At 32.2% G+C, this 24,289-nt stretch overlaps 2 protein-coding genes across 2 annotated transcripts; both read left to right on the forward strand.

Annotated features, from left to right (window-relative positions):
• Positions 1–1,947: 1,947 nt before the first annotated feature.
• LOC128169332 (uncharacterized) lies at positions 1,948–10,291 on the forward strand. Its single transcript, XM_052835492.1, has 12 exons — positions 1,948–2,104; positions 2,374–2,625; positions 2,833–2,973; positions 3,282–3,506; positions 3,588–3,842; positions 3,933–4,004; positions 4,419–4,646; positions 5,773–6,030; positions 6,221–6,352; positions 7,811–8,049; positions 9,858–10,025; positions 10,197–10,291. The coding sequence occupies exons 1-12, from the start codon at positions 1,948–1,950 to the stop codon at positions 10,230–10,232; spliced, it is 2,163 nt and encodes a 720-aa protein (XP_052691452.1). The 3' UTR covers positions 10,233–10,291.
• Positions 10,292–11,223: 932 nt separating this feature from the next.
• On the forward strand, positions 11,224–23,409 carry LOC128169326 (uncharacterized). The gene is made up of 4 exons (XM_052835488.1): positions 11,224–11,706; positions 17,966–18,169; positions 21,356–21,607; positions 23,216–23,409. Coding segments are annotated over exons 1-4 (651 nt in total). The 5' UTR covers positions 11,224–11,705.
• The last annotated feature ends 880 nt before the right edge of the window (positions 23,410–24,289 follow it).

Genomic DNA, 24,289 nt, shown 5'->3' on the forward strand with positions numbered 1-24,289 from the left:
CACACACACACAGGTCCGACTCAAGGTAGATTTAAAATGCATGCAATTTATTACTACAATGCAAATCATATATTTTTTTAAAACCGTATTTTGTGTTTTACTAGAAAAGAAAAATAATGTTTTGTTTTCCGATTCCCGTTTTTAAGGATTGTCCACAATAAGAACTTAACAACAGTGACTTAAACTCCTAAAACTCCAGCCCTTTTTGTTGGTGTAAAATGAAAGCCCTTGATATTCTGCACAACGTTTATTCTACTTGTCTTGACAACATATTCTTCTTTTAAAAGAAACAAAGGAAAACATGTCTAATTTTTGCACTTTTGGAATCCTGTTTTTTTTTTACCCACACCTTCTCCTAAAAAACGTAATCCAAAAACAAAAACCGATGTGCACAACTATAATGTCTCTGTTATTCAAATTCGTTGAATTCACATTCCTTGCAATCAAAGTCTTGGAGCCTTTGTCTGGAAACAATTTTCTAAAAAAAAATTTAAAAGGGTAACTCGTTAACGGAAAAGGATTTTTAAAATTTATGAATTGATTAAGATAGTGTTGTTTAATGTCTATTAGTTTAACATTTGAGCAAAAACCGTTCAGAAATGGGCACGATATGAAGCTTCGAAGTTCACGTCTAGGAAGAAAAAAAGATAGGAATGCGTATCGTATTCTCATTTGAAAGAAGAATAATCGTTTACTTTAAAACGGGGCATGGGTAAGCTTGACCGCTTTCATTCAGAGCGTTGCTCTTGCTAATATGATTAAAATTATGTGTCAAAACACAATAAATGATTGATATAGGCTGATTATAAAATTATGCAAATCTAACTCGACCAACAAAGGATTGAATGAACTACGGAAATTGTTACTAAACGTATTTAACGACGAAAGAGGTAATGAATGTCTTTCTATATAAAAAAAAAAAAAGAATCAATGTTCTTCTATTAAAAAAAGTTTGAAATTCACATTGTTTTACAAAAACTACTTGTCGTTGTTTTCAGAATAAATCATGGCATTCCGTAAGAAAGGTTACAAAACGAATAAACCGCACGATCACGCACGAACACGCACGGTAAAAAACGCAAACCAATTTCCCTGATACACACACGATCCCGCACGTTACACGATAATGTATTCAAATGATCCCAACTCTTAAAAAGGCATCCAGTCATAACTGCCAGTAATGGGCGACAGTAGTGTAATAAAATAAAGGAATAATGATGTATATCGGGAAATAAGTTGTTTATTCACATACGCACAAATGATATGCACTTTTGTTTGATGAGAACATAGTTTGTGAAAGATGGGTGTACTCGTAAGAGTAAAAAAAAATAGACTTTGTGACACGACATCTGATAGAACTATACAGGAAACAACACTGTTTCGGTAGGATCGATTTATAGAACGAGATTCTCCTAACAGAGCAATGGTGATGGTGTTCAACACTATTTCATTTACTTTGGTCACTCTTATGTGTGTTTACTTTAATGTGGAAGGTTGTAAGTACATGTATTGTATGTTTTGGTTCAAACCAATATGTAAATTTTATTTTTAGCAGGATGAGAAAGCAAATTAGAGATTTTTATACATTTCAGTTATATTTTAAAATTCACCGTTATCTAGAGGAAATCTATTGATTGCTTTGGAAATTTCCTTTGTGTCAAACATTAATACACGATTAAAAAATAACCCCACAAATGTATGGATATTGAATGGGTTTATGTTATTTGAGAAAAAAGAAGTGAAGTTAAATTATCAAAAAAAAAAAAAAAAAAGTAGGAAAAGTAATATGAATGAGTTAACAATTTGAACTACCTTAAAAAGGCCAATACTAACCAGTGGGCAAATAATTGGTATTTCAGAATGTTTTTAACGATTAAGAAGTCAATGCGGCAATAAATACTGACACTTTAACAAATCCTAAAGACTGCTTTATGATCCGATATAGACATGAATCTGGCATGTGAGAAACATACCTGGCAGACTTCAGAGAAGTACCCCTCCTCTAAAGCTGTAGACGGATTGTGTGGAAATCTATCAGAAAGCGGAGGCCAGTGTGCGGTGTCTTTGGAGTCGAACGCCGATGTCACTTGGCTAGTGGACCTCGGTACAATTCAGAGTATTCATAAAATAGTCATACATTATAGAACCGATGACATGCCATTTGGTGAGTGGATTAAAAATTACTCTAAAATCGTAGAAAAATCGAATAAATAACTATTAGAATTCGTAGTAACTTTCGTGGCATTCAAAATGCTCCAATGTACCCAGATTCAGAAAATGTATCATCTAAATTTCTGCTTATGCGATCTCTACCCTGGTAAAAAAAATTTAATCAAGTTTTTGTTTCTCTCTCCAATTCTTCTTCTGTTTTAGCAAACAGTGATTTGGCAGGCACCTTTCTTGGATTTTCTGTCTATGTGTCGAATACAACAGTCAAGGAGGACGGGTACCTGTGTTATCACGACACGACGTATACACCGTCAACTATTCCGTCAAGTCTGACCATAGAATGCACCATGCCAGGTCGATATGTGATCTATTTTAACACCAGAGAAGGCAATCTGTCCACAAAACCTGGCTATTCTACAAAAGCACAAATAAATCTATGCGAAGTGGAGGTGTATGGTATAAACTACTATATAGAATAATAGTTTATTACAATTCATGCTTATTTTTTTTCAAAAATGTTTAAATTACATTGGATTTTATACCTCTTATTTAAAATATCAGTAATGCAAGGCAGTACGTCGTAGACTGATAGGGTGACATGTTTAACAAGCGTTTTATAATGGTTATGACTTTTACTACCAGCATTGCTTTCCTTTTAACAAGGTTGTCCTCTAGGGTTCTATGGTGTGCATTGCTCAAAGACTTGTCCAGTTAACTGTCACCATTGCAGCATTGTGTCTGGAGAATGTCTTGGAGACTGTCGGCTTGGTTTTTCCGGACAATTCTGTGATAATTATGAAAGAAGTATGTAGAATTTAAAATGACACGGTAGAATTTCATTAAAGAAATCATGAAATATTATACATGTTTCACACAAACCAAAACCACTCTTAATAGAAAAAATGATAGTATTATCTGGTCATGATTCACATACTATCGGTTAAAAGGTAAGTCATTTTTTTTTTTCATTCGAGAAAAAAAAAAGGATTATTTTTTCAATGAAAAAGTTAAAAAGTGTTTATTTTTCTTTCTAAAATGACTCAAATTGATTTTGTTCACATTTAAGATAGATTAAATTTATTTATTTTTTTTTTTATTATTTCTTTGCGCAGTTAATATGGCATTGCATCGTCCGACTTTTCAACTGCATACACTTTTTGACGGACAACCAAGTTCCAGACTCGTTGATGGTAAAAAAAGTGATCTTAATATACTCAGCAGTCAGTGCACTTCTACTCAAGATGGCCAGTCGTTTGTAATGTGGAGGGTAGATTTAGAAAATTACCGTCGCATTGAACGCATTGTTATCTACTCAAGAACGGATAATAAAAAATGGGGTGAGATACATTTGATAGATAAATGATCAAAATGCACTATTGGTGTACTTATTCATAATAAGAAATGTATTGATATTTTAGATGTCAACAATGGGTTTACAAGAAGACTTTTAGGGTTTTCAGTTGCCGTTTCGAATACGACTGATTACAATCATGGCGTTATTTGTTATCATGAGAGAAAATACAACAAGTATACGATACCTTCCACTGTGGATTTTTTCTGCTCTGCTGTTGGTCGGTATGTAATATTTTACAATGAGAGACGCCCAGGAATCAGCTACCCAGAAGATTACAGTCAATACGCCTTTGTTGACCTCTGTGAAATAGAAGTTTATGGTACTTGAAATTTAGTATAAAGAAAAAAATAACGTATAATCATTCAGCAGTTAACTGGAACATATAACAATTACAAGCTTTTATTCAAAGGTTGTCCAATACCCCAGTATGGATTTGAACAACCAGCCTGCACACTTCCTTGTGCTGCCTTGTGTAAATATGGTAAAACTTATTCTTGCTCTACTTGATAAGTTTGATAATATAAAATTTAACAAAAACGTTACGTTGCAGATATGAAATTTAAAACAACAAAACAAATTGCACCACTCGATCTCTAAGGCGAGATTGCATTTTGTTAATCTGCATATTAGTGTCTTCATATCTTATTATCATCATGAAAAAAAGTGTTTTTCTGACAAAAAAAAGTAAATGAAATGTGAAAATAAAACCATTACAGCGTAAAGTTAAAACTTTGACTATAAAATTCTTTCAAACAAAATATTTTTTTATTACAGTCTGTAGTATTTCAGTTGTTACAACAAGCTATAAAAGATTAAATATTATTTTTTTTATTTAAATTATTATTATTATTATTATCATTATTATCATTATTATTATTATTTTTGTTTATTTTAGATATGGAAAATCTGAGTTACAGGAAACAAACTTGGCTGTCATCACCATTCAGCCCTTTTATGGCTGGCGATAAAGCAGTTGATGGACGATATACGTCACGCCATTACTCAAGTGGACAGTGTGCTATATCAAAACCATCAACACAAATAACATGGTGGGTTAATCTGGAAAAGATACACAGGATCGAACTCGTCGTAATCTATTTCAGGACCGATAACGTACAATGGGGTATGGTAAACTGTATCTGGTAACATTAAATTATAAAGTTTTGTAAAAAGAAAGTGTAAAAAGACCAATTGGTTTCTAACAATTACAGGTATTTATAACCTGTTTTTTTTAAGTTTAAAAAAAATTATTTCAAAAAATGAATTATTTTTGATTATCTTTCCTGCATGAAATTAAGAACTATTGTCAGACTGACTTAGCTTTATTTTTTTTTTATTCAAATTGACCTTTGTCCTATATGCCCTTTTGAAATTAACCAATGTAAAACGTTTGATGTCAAGTAGTCCGATGTCTCTACAATGCTTTGTTTAAAAGTTGTGTTTTAAACAAAATTGAGAAATGTTAAGGATCAATGACTACATAATGGAGACATCAGGTGATTTTCTTAGTAATATATTGTAATATTTTTAAACTAAATTAAAAACATAGGTTAAATTTTCAAGTCTTTACCTCTAACGATTTGAATGGAGTGGTGATAGCAAAATACATTTGGAAATTCACTAATTCAGATTTTCATATTATCTTGACCATTGGTCGTTATGTTATTTTAACTGGCTAATAAAGACACTTCAATGACAAGCGGTCTAATGTCTCTACGACCTGTGGTAAAAATAGTTGCAAATGTTTCTTCAATAATCTACAGAACCTTCATGAAAAATAAATGCTAGAAGGAAACCTCGAGCTTTTTCAGTTTAAAGAGATTGGAGAACAATCTAAGTGAACCTTACACAACAGTTAAAGTTTAAAGTCTTTGTCGCTTATGGTTTTAGAGGAGCAGCGATATCAAGCATTTCAATCACAATACCTTTGAGACAAAGGGTCAGTTGGTGCTTAAACTCTTTGTTTGCCAATTAGGTAGAGAAAAAAAATTATTAGATTCATCGAATAATGATAACTCTGCCCCGAGAAAAATATGGAAGAAAACGAGAATAAGAAAATAAAATCGATGATTATTCACCCTAGGATAAGAAGACGTAATTATTACAATTTCATTCTGATAATATTTTGGTCATTTGTATTTAGTATTCATCGATGTTTGTCCCTTTTTGAAAGCAGTCAAAAGATATTGGCTTTTCGTCCGTTTAAGAATTCAACGAACATCAAAACCATGTTTCTGTGTTTGTTAAAGGAATAAACAATGGCTATACGGCAGTTTTCCTAGGATTTTCCTTGTACATTTCGAACTCTACTAATCGTCTTGACGGAATCCTATGTCACCACGATACAAATTACACAAGAGAAACCATTCCTGATCACGTGACTATTGATTGTCCTTATCATGGACAATATGTCATTTTTTACAATGAACGTCTGCCCGGAGTTACCTACCCTTCCGGGTATTCAAACTTGGCTTATGGTGACCTGTGTGAAGTTGAGGTCTATGGTGGCAAGTCTGTTTTTATATAATATTTTTTTCTATTTTTTTTTAAGTATTGAGCGTAGAATGTGATGTCTGTAATTTACCGTTTCTGGCAATGAACTGTTTGTCTCATGGGTGGCTGGTGTTTTTAATAATGTTGCGAAAGAAAGTTTATTGTAAAATGTCTTGGTTTATAATGCAGTTTTATTCAATGAAGGTTGTCCCAGTCCTGTGGGTAAAAATCCTCAGTGTTCGAGACCTTGTCCCTGGAATTGTGAACAATGCTACCGTGACACGGGGCTGTGTGCCAAATGTTGGCCTGGATTTCGAGGTCATGCTTGCGAATTACGTAAGTTAATATGGCATATTATATATACTACATTTAAAATATCTTATTCTTTTTGGGCATTTTGAATCGAATAGTTGATAAGTTGTTATTCTTATTTCGTTTCTTTTTTGGATATTATAGACTCCGCCTTTAAATTCTGTACATTTTTCTTTAACTAAGAAAATGTTTTTTTGAGTACCACTAGGTAATCAAATATATCGGTTGAGCTGATATCAAATAAGGTCCAAGGGTTTTGGAGTAGATTTGCACGTAGCTCGTCTGTATTCTAAGAACTTTGCATCAGTTTAAGGTTGAATCCTTGTTAGTTTTATTAATAGTTTTTTTTAATATTCACGAAATGAGCGATAACATGCTTAAATAGTCATTTATGAAATGTACTTAACTTTAAGTTACAAAATCGACTTGTAGTGTTGTTACATACTTGAGTAATGTAACGTTATATATCAGTATTTTTATCTCCAGGCCAACTAAACGGAATTAAAAATGTTTAAAACAAGGTAATAAAAATGTGTTCATAATATATTTGTCTGTATTCATTTTTCTATTATCCACATTCAGTCATAAGAGTAGGACTATTTAAGACTTTTAATGTCAAATAATATGTTATTGGCTCACGTAAAACAATATATTTTGACCATAACTTATTCCAGAGTCGGTGTTTTGATGTGCTATAGAATGAGTAAATTATTATTTTTATCAGTGAACAGGAATCATGCTAAAATGTTTTTATCTGATGCAGTAAACAGAAATACAGGCTTCAGGTTTCGAAATCAAGTTTTTAAATACATACTGATTAAAATAATCAATAAAAGGTTTTCAATTAAGATTTGTTAAATAAAGGCTGATCAGTAAATTAGTTTAAAGTATTTAATCATGGATGCCTTATTCATTATTTTCAAAATCACCAAACTTCTCTTTGTCTATAGGGCATCGACAACGGAGGTAATCAAATGGTGCAGACTCAGAAACATATTAAAATGTTGTTATATCTGATACACCTTAAATCAGAATATTTACATATATGCGTGGGTCATTTAGATCAACACATAGTTTTGTTTAAACTAAATCGAGTCCAGCATTAATTCGATCATTGAGCAGACGAAATCACATGTCAAAGTTGTCTTTAATACAAAAATGGGGGGGGGGGTGAAATTCGCGTATATCTGAGCACTTGCGGTAAAAGATTTTAGACTAGTGGATATTTAGGGGTTGTCGATAAAACAATTTGCAAGAAAAAAAATAGTTTTCAATCTTGATTTATTTATGCTAAGGCTGCATCAGCTGTGTGTGTTTATCACCTTTGCGGTATTAGATCTTGTCCTTTTGGTAGTTTGAATATTTGCCATAAGGATCACACTATTCCAACTAAACTATAATTTGTCAAGTATAGCTCAAATGATTTCTCCAAATTAAAAACAAAGACGTTCTTTCCTAAGATCAAATATTTAATTATTACAGCTTGCCAAGCTATAGGTAACGTTACAACGTCATCCAGTGTTATTTACAATGGACCTATATACCAGGCGCTGTTGTCTTCCAATGGACTTTATTATCCGGGCACTGAACGAGGGTATGCATATATAAATATGACTTTATCTGAGAAGTCGACAAACATTGTTGGTCTGTCCTTCACCCTTCATCAGGCATCCAACGTGATGGTTACCTTACTGGATAACAAACAATCTGTTATCAAGAAAGTGAGTATTGTTATAAATTAATTGTGATAACGAAAAAAAGTGATGTAATTGCAAATATTTTTTTTTACGTTAATTGCGTGTATCTTCTTCTGCCTCGCGCAACGTTTAAAGTATTATGAGCGGTATTGTGCATTTTTGCCCTTAAAACTAACGTTTTATAAAAAGCTTTAAAATGAGGTGGAAGATAGTCATAATCATAATGAAAAAAGGTGTTAAAAGTTATCACCTCATTGACATCGTAATGAAGAAATGACGTTGTAAAGACTATCTTTTTTGATAAATTAATGTTTTGTAGCAAAATATAGGGGTTTTCCGATGGTTTTTTGACTGAGAAACATCGAGCGCAGGCTTGCTCAAGCACCATTTTTAGCATAGTTATCTGACGAAAAACTTCTTAAAATCGCACTAGAGCAGATATGCGCCGTATATTTCCGAATGCAAAATGTAAAGCAAATGAGAATATTTTCATTTGTTTGCAAATTTGAGGGAGTTAGGTCACTTGGATGACGTCATAGATACACAGCCAATGAGCAATGATGACTAAAATTAAGATTAAAGTGTTATGCGTCCACTGTACAATGAGTTTTGAAGATTTGATACGATATTTGGCCATTTTTTTTGGTTAGAAGATTATATATGTTAACGGAAGTTAGTACATGTAAAACAATAATAATTGATATCGTTCAATATCCAGAAAAATGTAGTAATATATCTATTCTTGCATATATTATTACTTATTAGGTTAGTTACTGACTTACTACGGAAATATATTGGGTTGATCAATCCCATAGATGGCGAGGCGAAGCCGAGCCTTCTATGAGATTGATAAACTCAATATATTTCCGTAGTGAGTCAGTAACATACCTAATAAGTGTTTTGTTTTCTCGAGGACTATCAAGCGACATATTTATTCACAAATAGCGATGATCTACGCAAAGCCATGTACAAGATGCCTTACATTTCGTCCAATTTAACTCATTTAAACTCTTCAAAATTTTCATCTCACCTTTCAAATACTCTTTTAAAATCTTTGCTTTGCCCATGTTTACTTACAATGTTTTGTTGCTATTCAATTTCAAATGTTTTCTCCCTTTCCTCTGCAGAGATTTGAGCAAATTTCGTCGCTGCCATTTTGTTCTGCTCCAGACAAAACAATGTGACGTCAATATTCTAAGGGCAACTACTCTAATTTTAAAGAATTTCAAAGGGCAACAACTCCAAATACTTTAAGAACTTACAACATGCAGTTTATGTATAAAATACTATGAATTGTCGAAATGAGTAAGCGAAGCGTCGACCAATGACGGCCATATTGCCTAATATTATTTCTCACAGAACAAATATAGAGATATATGAGGCAATCACGTGCTATGTTTAAACCAATGAAAATGTGACTTTTCAGTCCAAGGGAAAACAAATTTCCTTATAGGAATATATAGAATTTCGAAAACGTTCAAAGCTGTGTGAACTTTTTAATGACGTCACAATGAACATACAGCAGGCTTAACGCTTTTCGCTTGGATTATTGTAAACATAAGAACACAGATTGTTTTACAATCCTTAACAGCTTGAATCTTTCAAATGTAAGTATATGTAATCAATAGCAATGTTTTAAAAGATTACCGGGATATGAGTGTGGTTGGTATGTGATCAAATCTGTTACGAATCTTTTCGGTCTTCAAAAATTCAATCAGGTGACCAACTAAGTTCATAAAAGGGTGAACTTTTTAAATTGCTGTCAAGGTTTTAATTGTCCATACATATAGCAACCTTAAAATCATGAATTAGTTATTCGTGCATTTTTGCAGTATTTCGAACACTCCTCAGACAATCAGAAATGGAATGTAAAAGTAATGAACAGCGTGACCTCTCAGGTTCATTCCATCAGTGTAGCGGTGGTGTATAAGCACCAGTTTACTATCTCAAGTATGAGGCTTCCTCTGCGAAAATGCAAAAATGAAGATATATCATCTGAGGTATGATATAAATCAAAATATACTTTAATTGTGATGGTATTTTTGGGGGGAAATTATTGCATATTATTAAACTCCTTAATAAATCAAATCGATAAAGTAAAATGATAAATGTGATAGAAAAACTTTAAAAAATGAAACCTTTACAACAAAACTTTGTTCTCTTTATTTCAGGCACAGAAGAATGATGATGTATTTAAATACCTCTAAAGATTCATTTTAATGGATTTTTTTTAGTGTAAAAAATATAATAAAACGTAATTCTCTTTTTCACGTGTTTGATTGGAACTCATTTTTGGGTATTTCGAAAAACAATGCTATCTTATGATTGGAAAAATATTAAACATTGAACTTAAACGCAAGTTTTTCTTTTTTATTGTTTGTGCCAAAATTAATACATAGAGTTTACGTAAAGCACGAACTTCTAGGTTGTTTTTTTTTTTAAAAGAAATCTGTACCAATAAACATATAAATATGAAAATGTATTACTTATAAAGAACATGTGTCTACAAATCATGAATTTAATTGAATAAGAAAAAACGTGTTTGTTTCTGAATGGTGATATCAGTTGATAAAACAATGATTAGCTCTGTTTGTGTCGCTATTGGTTAAATGAATTTTCATAATTAATAACATGAATTTTCAAAAATAATAACATGAATTTTATTCTTTATTATTGATCTGACATGATATTTTATTTATCAATAAAATAAGAGATTTTTATGATAAGAGTCATCGGGAAAAACCCATTTGGTATGAAGATATCGTTTGAAAGGAAAGAAAATATGGATAAATAGAAATCAATTAATTTATTACTTTTTATTTTAATAATTTCTTCAAAAAAATCAGAGAGCTAAAAGACTATCGCTTAATGCTAGTTCTAAGCAGACATGCTATCAAATTGTTATTAATGATACTAGACTTTGACCCGTGTGTGCCCGGGTTCACATTGCTTTTGTTATCGGACATTTACGAAATAGATACATCGACACACCGTAATATGTTGAAATTTACATCAATCCCCACATACTGCTTAGAATAAGCTGTGTCTCGGGACAGACTTTCACCACAGTTAAAATGCATTTCATAATACCCGTTATGTACATGTAGCAAAATATTGCAGAATCATTTCGATACGATTTTTGAGAAAATTAATAAAGCTTCATTGAAAATAATAGCGCATACTTGAGATTGTCTCGTAATATGCGCCGTTATCAAAGTTCCCCTCCGCAATAATCATCTTAATTTTATGTCTACATAATGTATCCGGGATTTTATTATCCGATCGCATAGGGTTTGACATTTAGGCACTTTATTTCCCGATTATCTCCCTTTTTTCATACAGCAGCGGAAAGGAAAGGTTGGTTATTTAAGGAGCCCAAAATATTTTTATAATTTCTAAATACCCGCCCAACCCAACCCTTGTTTTACATGTATTGTGGTATGTATTCTTTTTTTTACAAATTTTAAGGACATACGACATGAACCTTGAGTTTATTGAGTTAATGTTATGAAAAAGTTTGCTGCCGTTTGGTTTTTGCTTTCTCTTTTCAGCAGATAGCTGGGTAAATGGTCCGATGATGGTGACCTGGACAGCTCCCTTTGGGTTACTGCTTAAGTCACAGTGGTCGAGAGGGCGTAATTGTCACCTTCAATTTAACCATCCAACTGATTTTAGCATGTAGTGAGTTTGTTGTGGTTGATATTGATGTATATAGATATATTATGTGGACTAATAAGACATTTGAGTAAAAAAAATCTAAATTATGTAATACAAATATATTATCCAATTTTGTGTTGAATTGTGTCCGTAGCACGATTGCGGTCAACCCAGCGTGCTACTTTTCTCAGCAGGGAGGGTATAAAATGTTGATGTAGGGTTATGCCATGTTGTCGGCTCCCCCATTGTTGTAACAATTTTTGACCACCGTGGTCATTACCTGCCAACTTAATAAATCCGTTCATAAACACTTGTGTTGTTGAAAATATACTTATATAAGGTCTTTGATAACAGTCAAAATATTCATAACAAACCATGTTGAGGCTGTAAATAGTTTTCATCTACAATTTAATTCATATAAATGAAGAATGCAACACTTGTTGACCAACTTTTTTTACTCGCTTCCAATTTACACACCAATTTGACATTCGGAACTCTCGGGACTTTTCATATTAAATGCCATGAGTTAGAGTTAGAGTTATCTCCCGTATTACTTTTGATGATCAGAATATATAACAAATTTTCAATGAAAATTGTCACGTATTTGTAATACTGTGTCTGAGTTTATCAATGCAAATCTGGAGACATAAACTAAATCGCCTCTCGTGTTTAGCGTGAATGTAATGCGCATGCACAAGATTATAAAATTTAAAAAAAACCAAAAAGCAGATGACTTCCGGATTTTTAAAAAAAATTGTTGTTTATTATTAATTAGCGAAGCTTCACTGAGAAAAAATAAAATCAAATTGGTAATCTTCAAGTACCAATGATGTTTAAAATGTATAAAGATAGTACTATTCCAATTTATTGATATTACAGCCCAAAATTTCGAGTCAATTATTTTAATATAGTAGTATAGATAACAATAGTCGGTTTTGGTTTGTTTCATCGTCAGCTTATCATTGTTATTTACTCTGTAATGACAAAACCAAATGATAACAGGTTTCAGCCAAAGACGGGCGTTGCTGGTTCAAACCCTGCATTGATCACGTCATATTGTGTCTTAAGCACTTTCACACGGCACTATTTGCATTGTCTTAGTCAACAAAGCTCAAAATGGGTTCCGACATCACATATACTGGAAGTTTACCTCCGATGGACTGTTGTCTCATGAGAGGGGTAGAGGGTAAATGCACTACGCTAATTATTTTTCAGCGCAAGGGATGTTAAGGAAGCATATGGAATCTAGAGTAACATGCAACTCCGTAAAATCACACATCTTAGTTAATATGTACATATTCAAATATCTAAGCAACAAAACGTAAACCAAAAACAAATATAATATACTGAAGACAATTTTGTGTTCAGAAAATTAGTTTTAGTATTGAGTATAACGTAGATTAACACATTGATGACGTCATGACTATAGGTTGAATGTCATGTGAATTTGATTGGAAAGCATTGTAAACATACTCAAAATATAACTTATCTAAGCAATCTAATAAAGTAATGTGATGTGATTTATAGAGAATTAAACATAAGAATACTGGGAGAGATGTTAGCTTAATCAAATAAAAGGTATGTAAATTTGCTTTCATTTCTCGGCCAGGCTTTCCCCTGTCATTGTTTTCGATATAATATACTGACAGGTTCTAGTGATAAAGACACAATATCGATTTAATTCTGTTCTTTTGCCCGAAAAATTAATTTGACAACGCTTAAAGGGTATGTGTAGTGCCTGTCATTTTTTTTTATTACGGATATCTATGTGAAAAACTATCTTCCTGAATATCTGACTGCGATCGCATACGTACTTTTCGAGATATTTTGAGGAGACTCGATTTCACACTTAAAGGATTTTTTGATGAAGCCGACTTGTTTCGAGATTAACTGTGACGTCACGCGGTCAATGCCGCTAAATGAAAAACCACAAACTCGTATGTAAACAGTTCGTTGTATTGCATCATTTTATCTATTTTTATCTCTGTATTTCTTTATCATCAACCCTGGATGACATAATATATTGTTCAAAACCATATTTTTAATCCCGCGAAAACGCCAAATTTGGAAAATTGTTTGCTTTCTGAATTCAGTCAATTGTATACCATACTTCGCATGAAAATTTAAAGGCGATGAAGAAAAAATAGCGATCAATCAAAGCAATATTGTTATAGGAGACATATTGTCGTTTATCTTGTTAATATTGTCATTCTTTCAGATAATTTTTCCATGACATTTTTACTAATATTTTTTACATACTTTGTAGAATGTCACGGGGGATCTGATACTCCTGTTTTACATTCCTTGTCAAAATTTTAATTTAGAAATTACCACCAAATTAATGATCAACGCAATTTATTTCGGGAATAACAGTTTGATTACACTAAGCAAAATAAGACTTTGATAAGTGAATTGTAACTTTTGTCATTTTCTTAGTGACTAAATAAATAACAATACAGTGCACTTATTTTTAACACTATTTACTTATTGATAGTTTCTTGATTCGTTAAAACTGCTTGACGGACTATACACATTTGTTAGCTTATAAACGCCTGATTTTGCACAGTGTTTTTTTTTTTTTTTTTTGCTTTATCTGGTTATACAGGAGTAGTTTATTATACATAAACTCAGTCAACAGTCTAGAGGTGTGAAACCCCTCTTAGTTCACAAGACCTGTGTACCATGTGTATGCATAATCCAAATACGCACGTGTCTGAAGCAGTAACTTCGTTAATTTACCTGTTTATTTGTGTCGCACCCTAATGCACATCGTTTATCATGTTTTATCTCTGTACAACCTTCATGATCGGAGTCATATACTTGACAGGTTTATTATTTCAGAAACGTTATTAAGTGAACAGATTTATTTTTGTCTTTTTTAAAACATTTCCTTAATCGTCAAAATTTTTGATTTCTGTAATTTCGCAAATATATATAATTTTTATAACATTTATTAGTTTTTAGTATTTTGTAGTTCCTGAAGCATTTTTCAAATTTTCAATTTTTATATATTCAGTCCATACACTAAATTAACTGCCTTAGTTTAATCAACGACAGACAAAATTTGCATTAATTCAATGGTGATTTAAAGTTAAAAAAATTATGTTGAGACATATAACTATTAACATAAAGAAATAAAGCACATTTATATAGACGGTGTGCACTTATAATGAGATAAAAAGCCATCAAGTTGTATTCTCAAATTGAAACATATGTTGAGAAAAACACAACTAGAAAAAAAAAATATATTATTGGAGACACAAACAGTGTCGTAGATTATATATGTTTTTTTAAATGTTTGTGTTATTCTTTTAATTACATCACATTTCAATTAAATAAAACAATAAATTTGGCATGAAGCTGCTGTACTTTTGACACAATAAACGGCCTCCTACAGCCAAAACGGTTATCCCTCAGCCATACAAGAGCAATAACGCAACTTATACCTTATATTAAAAGCGATCATTTACAGTTTATCCATGATACTGTGAAAAAGCCAACAAACATACAAACGGGTTTTTAACAGCATAAACAACCAATAAGCATCCCTACAATTAAAAAAAGTACATAACTAATAAATTTGTCTATTAACTTCAAATTAATATTTTCTTAAAAATATATCCTTAATTTCAAAACAAGGTGCTATCGTAAATAAAAAAAAAACATATTTCATTTCATCAAAGGAATAATTTTCTTATTTTGCAAAATAAGATCGGTAAATGTCTGGTCAGTATGCGTACCGTTTAGTACACAGTAGCAAACAGACTATTGAATAATTCATTTTAAAAAATTAAAGACAGACATACCTTCATAAATAAAGGTAGTCATAAACATATTACGTGTTATATTGCAGTGAGAGAAAGTAAATTGTATTTATTTAGATAAGTAAACTTTTCCACATGGGGATAAGAACAATTATCTTTTATTGATTTATTTTGGCATTTTTTTTAAATTGATGCAGTCTTGTTTCTTCTATACAGCACAAGGCAATGTGAAGTATTTGCACTTTATTGCCCCTTTTAACGACAGTTTATCAACATGTGTTTTTTTTTTATTTTTTAAGTAAGTTGAATTTAAATCAAAACAAGTTGTAAAACACTAAAACAACATAATTGCTTAGGTGATATTTAACAAATATTGACATGTTCTGCAGAGTTGTGATCAATAAGTCTGGCATTCGGAACACTTAAAAGATAGTTTAGTTTTAGAAAAGTTCATAAGCTTGAGAAAGACAAACACCATGCTGTACACGATATTTGTTTTGTTTCTCTGGAGTTGTATAGTTCCTCAAGGGAGGGGAAGTAAGTTTTTTCTCCTTATGTAAAGTATGAATCCTTTTTTTTTTAGAATCCATGTTTGTTGCAAGTCTTTCCATGCGTTTTTTATGATATTGATAAGAAAATAATGTCCATATTTTTGTTTCTATTGCATTTTGTTTAAATTGATAATTGAAACCCAACGCATTAACAAATTGAATTGTAATGTATACTTTATGATAGTCCTCTGATATAAATTATTTTACGGTGTAAAATCTTTGTAGCCAGGTTTTTACACTACTACAACTAAAAAGTGAAGTTGAATTATTAAACTCAAAGAAAATGCATTGTATTTATTTAGATAAGTAAACTTTTCCACATGGGGATAAGAACAATTATCTTTTATTGATTCATTTGGCATTTTTTTAAATTGATGTAGTCTTGTTTTTAAAAAAAATACGGAAAAATTTGTACATTTAAAATGACCTTTAAAAAATATACAGATTAGTTATTAGGATAAGAGATGCTTTACGGAGCATGTCATTTTTTAATTGTTTTATATTGTGTACGCATTTTACCTTATTAAAAAAATATACAGTTTAAGCGTATAAAAATAAACAATATTTCATATTAGACCACAATAAGTTATGAAGGTTATTTTTTTAATGTTTCAATCAAATTTAAGATCTTTTTTGCCCTTTTTATCGCCAAAAATGAACGACTAGCGCCTAAAGAAATTAGTCAAAAACGTTGACGTAACTGGACACTTTGGAGCAATCATTAAATAAAACCAAAGGATTCTTAAATATTGCTTTTTATATATAACAAAGGTTTACAGCTGGAAACACAATTGGAATTGAAGATTTGAAAATGAAAATACTGATATCTTGAGCTATTGCAGTACCCCCCCCCCAAAAAAAAAACCTATGGATTTCGCTTAATTTCCTTATCTTAAGTCGAAACTGTGTGAACAGAGATATTCGGACCTAAATGATCAATGATCTGACACAAAAGACATTATACAAAAATTTGACAAATAATAGCGCGAGCATGCGTTTTAAAAATGTGTTAATGGCATGAAAAGTGTGTGAACTAAAAAGGTGTTTACTTTGAAAAAGAGTTAAACTGAAAAAAAGTTTAATTTGCCCTCAGTAGTTTGACGTCACTTGATTTCGTGGAAATATGAAGCGTGCTCCTAAGATCCAATCAATGCAAAACAAAAATCGCTGCATTTGTGGAAAATAATTTCAAAATCATATGATTTTTTAAATACTTATTTTCAATTGGTAGTCAAAAAATAAAAGATCCTACAAAGTACACAGTAATTTTGCCGTAAATCACTTTTCCGCGAAGTTTCTAACAACTCTCGTATCTATAGAATCTTAATATTTTCTAATACATTCCATGTCACGGCAGCAGTCATCATGAAATTTTAAGAAATGATATAAATTTAACAATATTATCAATTAAAGTCCATTCTTCCAGACATAACTGAATTCCTTCGTGCGTTATTTACCGCAAGCTGTTGCTCATCATATGGTTTTAAATTAAAACGTTTAAACATAAAGGTTTTTTTTTTATCTTGGAATGATAGCATAATGGACTGTTGTCAAATAAATAAAGCATGGTGTTAAACGTTTACGGGAATAACTTTGGTTGATTACGTAATGAAATCCTGTTAAGGCCAAGAAGCTTTAATGCATAAGATTCGATCACGTACCACCAAAGTTATTATCGGGATATTTTTTTAAGATAACATTACTTTTTAATACTGACATTTACGTTTGAAATAGGCATATTATTTAGAAGTTAATGCCCGTGAATTACAGTAAAGCGACTGTCTAACGATAGGGTATCCATTGTTACATCCTTTAACTATTTGCAAAGATTTGAACGTTTTCACTATTCTATAGCTTCATATAAGGAAAGATATTTGCAATCGTTTATATAACGAGCAAATGATTAATCTAAACCAACATACGGGTCGATTGTGTGTTTAGCCTTTAAAGTAATTCTATTCATTGTAGTGAGCCTTGCCAAGAAAAAGCCAACATGGCAGTCCTCTGAGAAATATTCCTCCGACAAGGCGGTAGATGGAAACTTATCGTTAGTTGGTGACAGTTGTACATCTGAGGCATCTCCAACTGATGTCACATGGATGGTAGACCTCGAAGACATTAAGAGTATAGCATATATATGGATAACTTATCGAACTGATAATGCACCATTTGGTAAGATACAGTGCATATTTTGATGGATGAAATGCCTTTAACAAAATCAAATCAATTTGTTTTGATTTTTAGCTCACCTGAGCTGAAAGCGTAAGTGAGCTTTTCTGATCACAGTTTGTCCGTCGTCCGTCCGTCTGTCTGTCTGTCTGTCCGCCTGTAAATTTTTCGCATATTAAACTTCTTCTCTAAAACCGCTTATCCAATTTCAACCAAATTTAGCACAAAGTATTCTTATGGTAAGGCAAAAATAAATTGCAGAAATGAAAGACCTATCTTTATTCAAAGCTGAGAAAACCTTGAAACTGTAGAAAAAGGGGGTGTGCATTTTTAAAAATCTTCTTCTAAAGAACTACTGAGTCGAATTCAACGTAGTGTAGCATAAATTATCCTTATGGGAAGGAGAATATAAATTGCAAAAATTAAGGGCTAATTTGAGTAATTTACGGAAATGATAATAAGATAGAGAGAGAATGAGGGTCAATCAGTTAAACTTCGGGTTCGGTATTTCATATCTCAAAACCCTCCAATTTTGAACGTATATGAAATGGGTCAATCTGACAAAGATAAATTTGGTTGTTGTGGAACAGTTTGCGTGCGAAAGAAATATTAGAAACGTGCAAGATACATTAATGCCGATTTTGTGAAGTAAATTGAGAATAAATATTCAAATGCGTTGATATTTTCACCTTTGACGGTTGTTTTAGCTTGTTTTCATTTTTGTTTCTTTTTTTATGAATTACGGTTTGCAACTTAGGGGAACTATTGCCTCTATTTTGTAATTTTTACGTAACAATCAAAAATAGATATCGGAAACTAAGACAGCTGACTGTTACTTGCGGAAAATAAGATGCAATAACAGGTATGGTACTTTAACAACTAAAATACTAATTCTAATGGTAATACGGTATGGTTTTTGCGTAATAGTTGATTACTGCAATGTGTTTTAGGCTAGTTTTAAGTATTTTCTCGTCTATTCAGTCTAAACGGAGATTAATTTTGCTGATGTGTATGTACATTTAGGACAGACATAAATAATTGTTATCTCACCTGAGGTGAAATATACAGAGAAATATCTTTAAAAATATTCTTCTCAAAAATCAATCAGCCAAAAAAGCTCTAACTTGTGTGGAACCATCCTCAAGGAGTGTAGATTTAAGCATGATCCCCGGGGGTACGGTAGAGCCCCAATGGGGAATTAAATTTATAGATACACATGTATAGAGAAAAATCATTAAAATCTTCTTTTCAAAAACCAGTTAGGCAGAAAAGCTGGAACTGTGGAAGCATCTTCAGGTTGTGTAGATTCATTTTTTTTTAAATCACGATCCTCGGGGGTAAGGTGGGGCCACAATAGGGGGTCGAAATTTTTATATAGGGATACATAGAGACAAATCTTCTCAACAAAAACCAGTTAGGGCCAGAAAATATGTTACTTGTTTGGAGGCATCCTCAGTGTAGATTCAAATTTGTTCAAACCATGATCCCGGAGGTAGGGTGCGGTCACAATGGGTGGGTCGAATTTTACATAGGAATACATAGCGAAATCTTAAAAAAAAATTCTTCTCAAAAACCAATTGGCAAGAAAAGCTGTAACTTGTGTGGAAGCATCCTCAGGTAGTGTTGATTCATTCTAGTTTTTTTCAAACCATGATTTTAGGGGATAGGGTGGGGCCACCCTGGGGGTAAAATTATGGTGGTGCGTGTAATTCGGTATTATCTCTACGTAATAGTTGATTAATGCAACATGTTCTATTAAGATGTTCAGCAATTTCAATCAAAACGGATATTATTCTCGCTGCTAGAAGTATATAACTAAAGTACATATATCATGAAAAATAAATTGAGTTTTCTCTTTGTTTTTAGTGCAGTTTTCTCTTGTTTTAATTGTTTACAAATTCCTATAATTTTACTAACTTGAGAGTCAAGCTTCGAGTTATAAGTAAGATACAGAGCTTTGCGCACAATGCTACTATATGTTTGTACACAAAGCTGAGGTCATCCTCTAGTTTGTTTATATTTCAAATGCAGCTATGCTGAATAGGAAATACCAAGTTTAAAGTTCTTAAGTTGAATGTAGTAAACTCATGTGAACAAAAAACATGACTTAAACCAAGCTATGTATCTTGCTTATGATTCTACGATTTACACTGAAATTTTGGTTGATCTTGCTAAAAGGACGATACATGTATGTTTTAATGACTTTCTGGTGCCCCTTCTTCAACGATGAATTGCATAAAATCGACAAAAAAATTTGATAGTTTTTCGAACACAAGTAAATGAAAACAATGCCTTTTAAACCGTTTGCATAGGCCTGACACATTATTGTTATGAGGATAAAAGCATTATCGGTGTTCTTAAAAAATTATTGCAATGGAAAATCATCTTTGTTTGTACACATTTGTTGATATTTAATAAAGATGAAAATAATGGATGGGCCTTAGTACAAAAGAGCGACGTGCCTGCCAATACATTAATTTGATTTATAGCTCTTTAACATATATGACAACATTTTCAGTTCAGTTTATTTTCTTCAATCAAGTGAGTAAGGATATGAAAGGTTATATGAAATGATTTCATGCCTTCTAAATCGCAATTGTCTATAACGGAGAAGGCCAATTACATTGTACAATGTTTTAAATTTGAGGAATTGAGCGCATTCATTCTGATGCATTGAGGTACGATTTTCCTCTTTCACATATATAATGTTTTGAAATATAATAAGTAGCAAGTAGTGGAGAGAGAAAATGTATCCTCATGCTCTCATTTATTTTAATCGTTTTATGAAGTGATGGGGGGGGGGGGCTAAAATAAAGAGAACTGGAAGTTAATCGTGAACACCAATTGAAAATTAAGTTATTTATATTGCATATGATGTTTTTCGGTACAAAAGGGTATTCCATAAAGGTAAAAAATGTCAAAGATTAGGTATATGCAACAATTAGTGAAAATTCGGATATTCATTTTTGGTTAATCTACCGAGAGGCCACATGGCACAATATTCTTTGAGCGCCCATATAAAGCCAGTGTTGCACAGATGAGCGATGTGGTCCATTGGGCCTCTTGTTTAAAGAATGGACTAGTTTTCAAAGATATGCTAACATTTCAACTATCTAAATTGCAACAAAAACCTGATGTTATTCTCAATATATGTAATTTACTTGTGCTGTTTTTTTTTAAACCTTACAGCTAACAGTGTTTTTGCTAGCAGATTGTTGGGGTTTTCTGTATACGTGTCCAATACAACCAACAAAGAGGATGGTCATTTATGTTTTCATGATTCAGGAAATAGCATATCTACTATATCTAATTTCAAAAGTATAACGTGTGAAGTACAAGGCCGTTTCGTGATATATTACAACACAAGAGAAGGAAATGACAACAAAAGACCAGGTTATTCTACAACAGCTCACCTTGATCTGTGTGAAGTAGTAGTAATTGGTAATCAAAGTTCTGATGTACTGACGGGAGTTGATTTTAATGACTGATTTTTTATTGTATGGATCCAAGCAATATTTAACTCTAGTGTTGTTTAACCAGCTGACTCGGCTGTCTCCGATAATCTCCGACAATCAAAGAGAGACTCTCTGCTGGTCGGAGATTTACGGAGACAGCCGAGTGTCTGATTGAAGAAGACTATATTGGACTCAGCGTAGGAATACATAACTCTGCAAAAAAATTATTCGTACATTTAAAATCTGACTATTTTCAAGGTATCTATAAATAGGTTTCCTCGAAAAACAATGCTTCATCGCACATTACATCAAATTTATCGATTATTTTCAAGAACTAAACTTTGTCAGCGGTGATGATTTGTGCTTAAGTCCAAACACTGTTTCACTTTCGGTTTGCCAAAGTAACTGCATAGTAGAGTTGATTAAAATCAACTCCCAAAAACATAGATCAATTCAAAATAAATATGCTTCAATGTTGTTACTCAAGAACAATTTTGAGACTTTTACTTTCCATTTGTAATAGAGCATTGTTTCAATCAATAGACCCTAAGTTTTTAGCTGATGCTCTTTTTGTCAGTCAAAACTAGACTTTGACTTGTGCGTGCACGGGTTGACATTACATATGATATCGGACATTTACGAAATAGATACATCGACACAACGTATATATTTTTTTTTACATTTACTTAACCAAGCGTAGGTCTACAATAAAGCTGTCAATTTCACTACACTCTGCTTAGTTAGAAAATCAAATTGTGTCTTGGGACAGATACATCGACTCAACGTTTATACTTTTTTTTTTACATTTACTTAACCAAGCTTTAGGTCTACAATAAAGCTATCAATTTCACTACACTCTGCTTAGTTAGAAAATATAATTGTGTCTTGGGACAGATCTTCACCACATTTAAAAAGCCTCCGATCAGAGACATAACAAGTTATTTATGTCTCTGCTCCCATATACCCGTTATGTAGCGACAATTTGAAGAATTGCTCCAAAACGAATTTTGAGAAAAATTAATGAAGCTGCATTGAAAATAACAGTTAAATTATTCATAACAAACAATTATGAGGCTGCATGTAAATACATTTTATCTTCATTCAATTATTTGTTATTTCGTTTTTGAGTTTATCAATGCAAATATGATATTGTGGAAACATAAACTAAAGAGCCTCCCATGATTTAGCGTGAATGTAATGCGCATGCGCAAGACTGTAAAAAAAAAAAACCTCAGATGATTTCCGGATTTTGTAAAGAAATTTTCATAGATTGTTAATTAGCGAAGCGTGATTTAGAAAAAAAACCAGTGATGTTAATAATGCAAAAACATAAGACAGTACTTCTTCCGGTTTCTCGGTGTTAAAGCCCAAATTTTAGGTCCATTATTTGAATAAAGTATTAGAGATAGTCTCAAAGAATTCACAGATTTTCAATTCACAAAAGAAACCGGCTTTTAAAAGTAACAAGGTAGGAAGAAATAAGTAAATCAACGGCCTTTCTGTTAACAATAAATTTTAAATTCATTTGCTTAAATCAAAACTTGTTTATTGTCAAAGCATTATTCATCATAACTTTAAATCCTTCTTCATTAAGGATGTCCTCTCGGATTCTTTGGGGTCAAATGTTCCATACCTTGCCCGCTTTCTTGTCGACATTGTAACTATAACACAGGGAAATGTCTTGGAGCATGTGCACCCGGATTCCACGGTGAAGCTTGTGCAAAATATAGCCGAAGTAAGTACAACATGAGAAGAATACTTAAGACTACATGTCAGATATTGGAATGATGTTGAGCATCGTCATTAACAAATTTTAAACAAATTTCAACATAAAAACAAAGCAAATAAAATGCAATCATTCAGCATTTTTAAACCCCGACTTTTAACATATTGCAGCGCCCATCCAATATATCTACCGATGGTATTCATGAGTACCCCTTTTTAGTGCAACTGACACAAAATCACTTTTTTAATTCTACATACCTTGTCGGAATATTAAGTATAACCTTTTACTTAACAGGTGGCACTATTTGTTTACCTATACTAAACTATATATACTATATTTATACTATACTATCATCTACTATTATTATATGCGGTTTTTTTTCAAACTTTGTAAATATAAATCTAGCGTTTTTCTTAAGCGTTAAATTCGATCTGTTTTTCATTTCTTAATCATTTCAACAATGCCTTTTTTAAAAAAACAAAAAACTGTTACATGTATAATGATGATGATGAGTGTGCTAATTGGAAGCAATGATTGATCAATCTTTTTAGCCATCGATTCCGTGTCTCAATGACATCTTGTAATGACGAACAGTGTTCAAAATCAAATGTCCAAAGGAATGATACAAAAACACAGGTCTCTAAAGAGTAGACGTAGAATCAGGTACCTTCGAAGAGTGAGCATTAGATGAAAAGTTATAGTTTAACAATTAGTATGAAAAATGTTAGTCAGCTTGCGAGTCAGTGAACGATTGATTTCCTGACAAGGTCGTTGTGTCGACCAAAGAACTCTCAAAATGGAATGATTTAACTATTTAGTTTTCGATTGACAGGGAAAATATTTGTACAGTGGTAGCAACGTTATTGTTGACAAACGACACGCACGATTATGATACACGAACGATCACGCACGATACACGAACGATCACGCACGATACACGGA

Source organism: Crassostrea angulata, unplaced genomic scaffold (assembly GCF_025612915.1).
Source record: "Crassostrea angulata isolate pt1a10 unplaced genomic scaffold, ASM2561291v2 HiC_scaffold_118, whole genome shotgun sequence".
Lineage (NCBI taxonomy): Eukaryota > Metazoa > Mollusca > Bivalvia > Ostreida > Ostreidae > Magallana > Magallana angulata.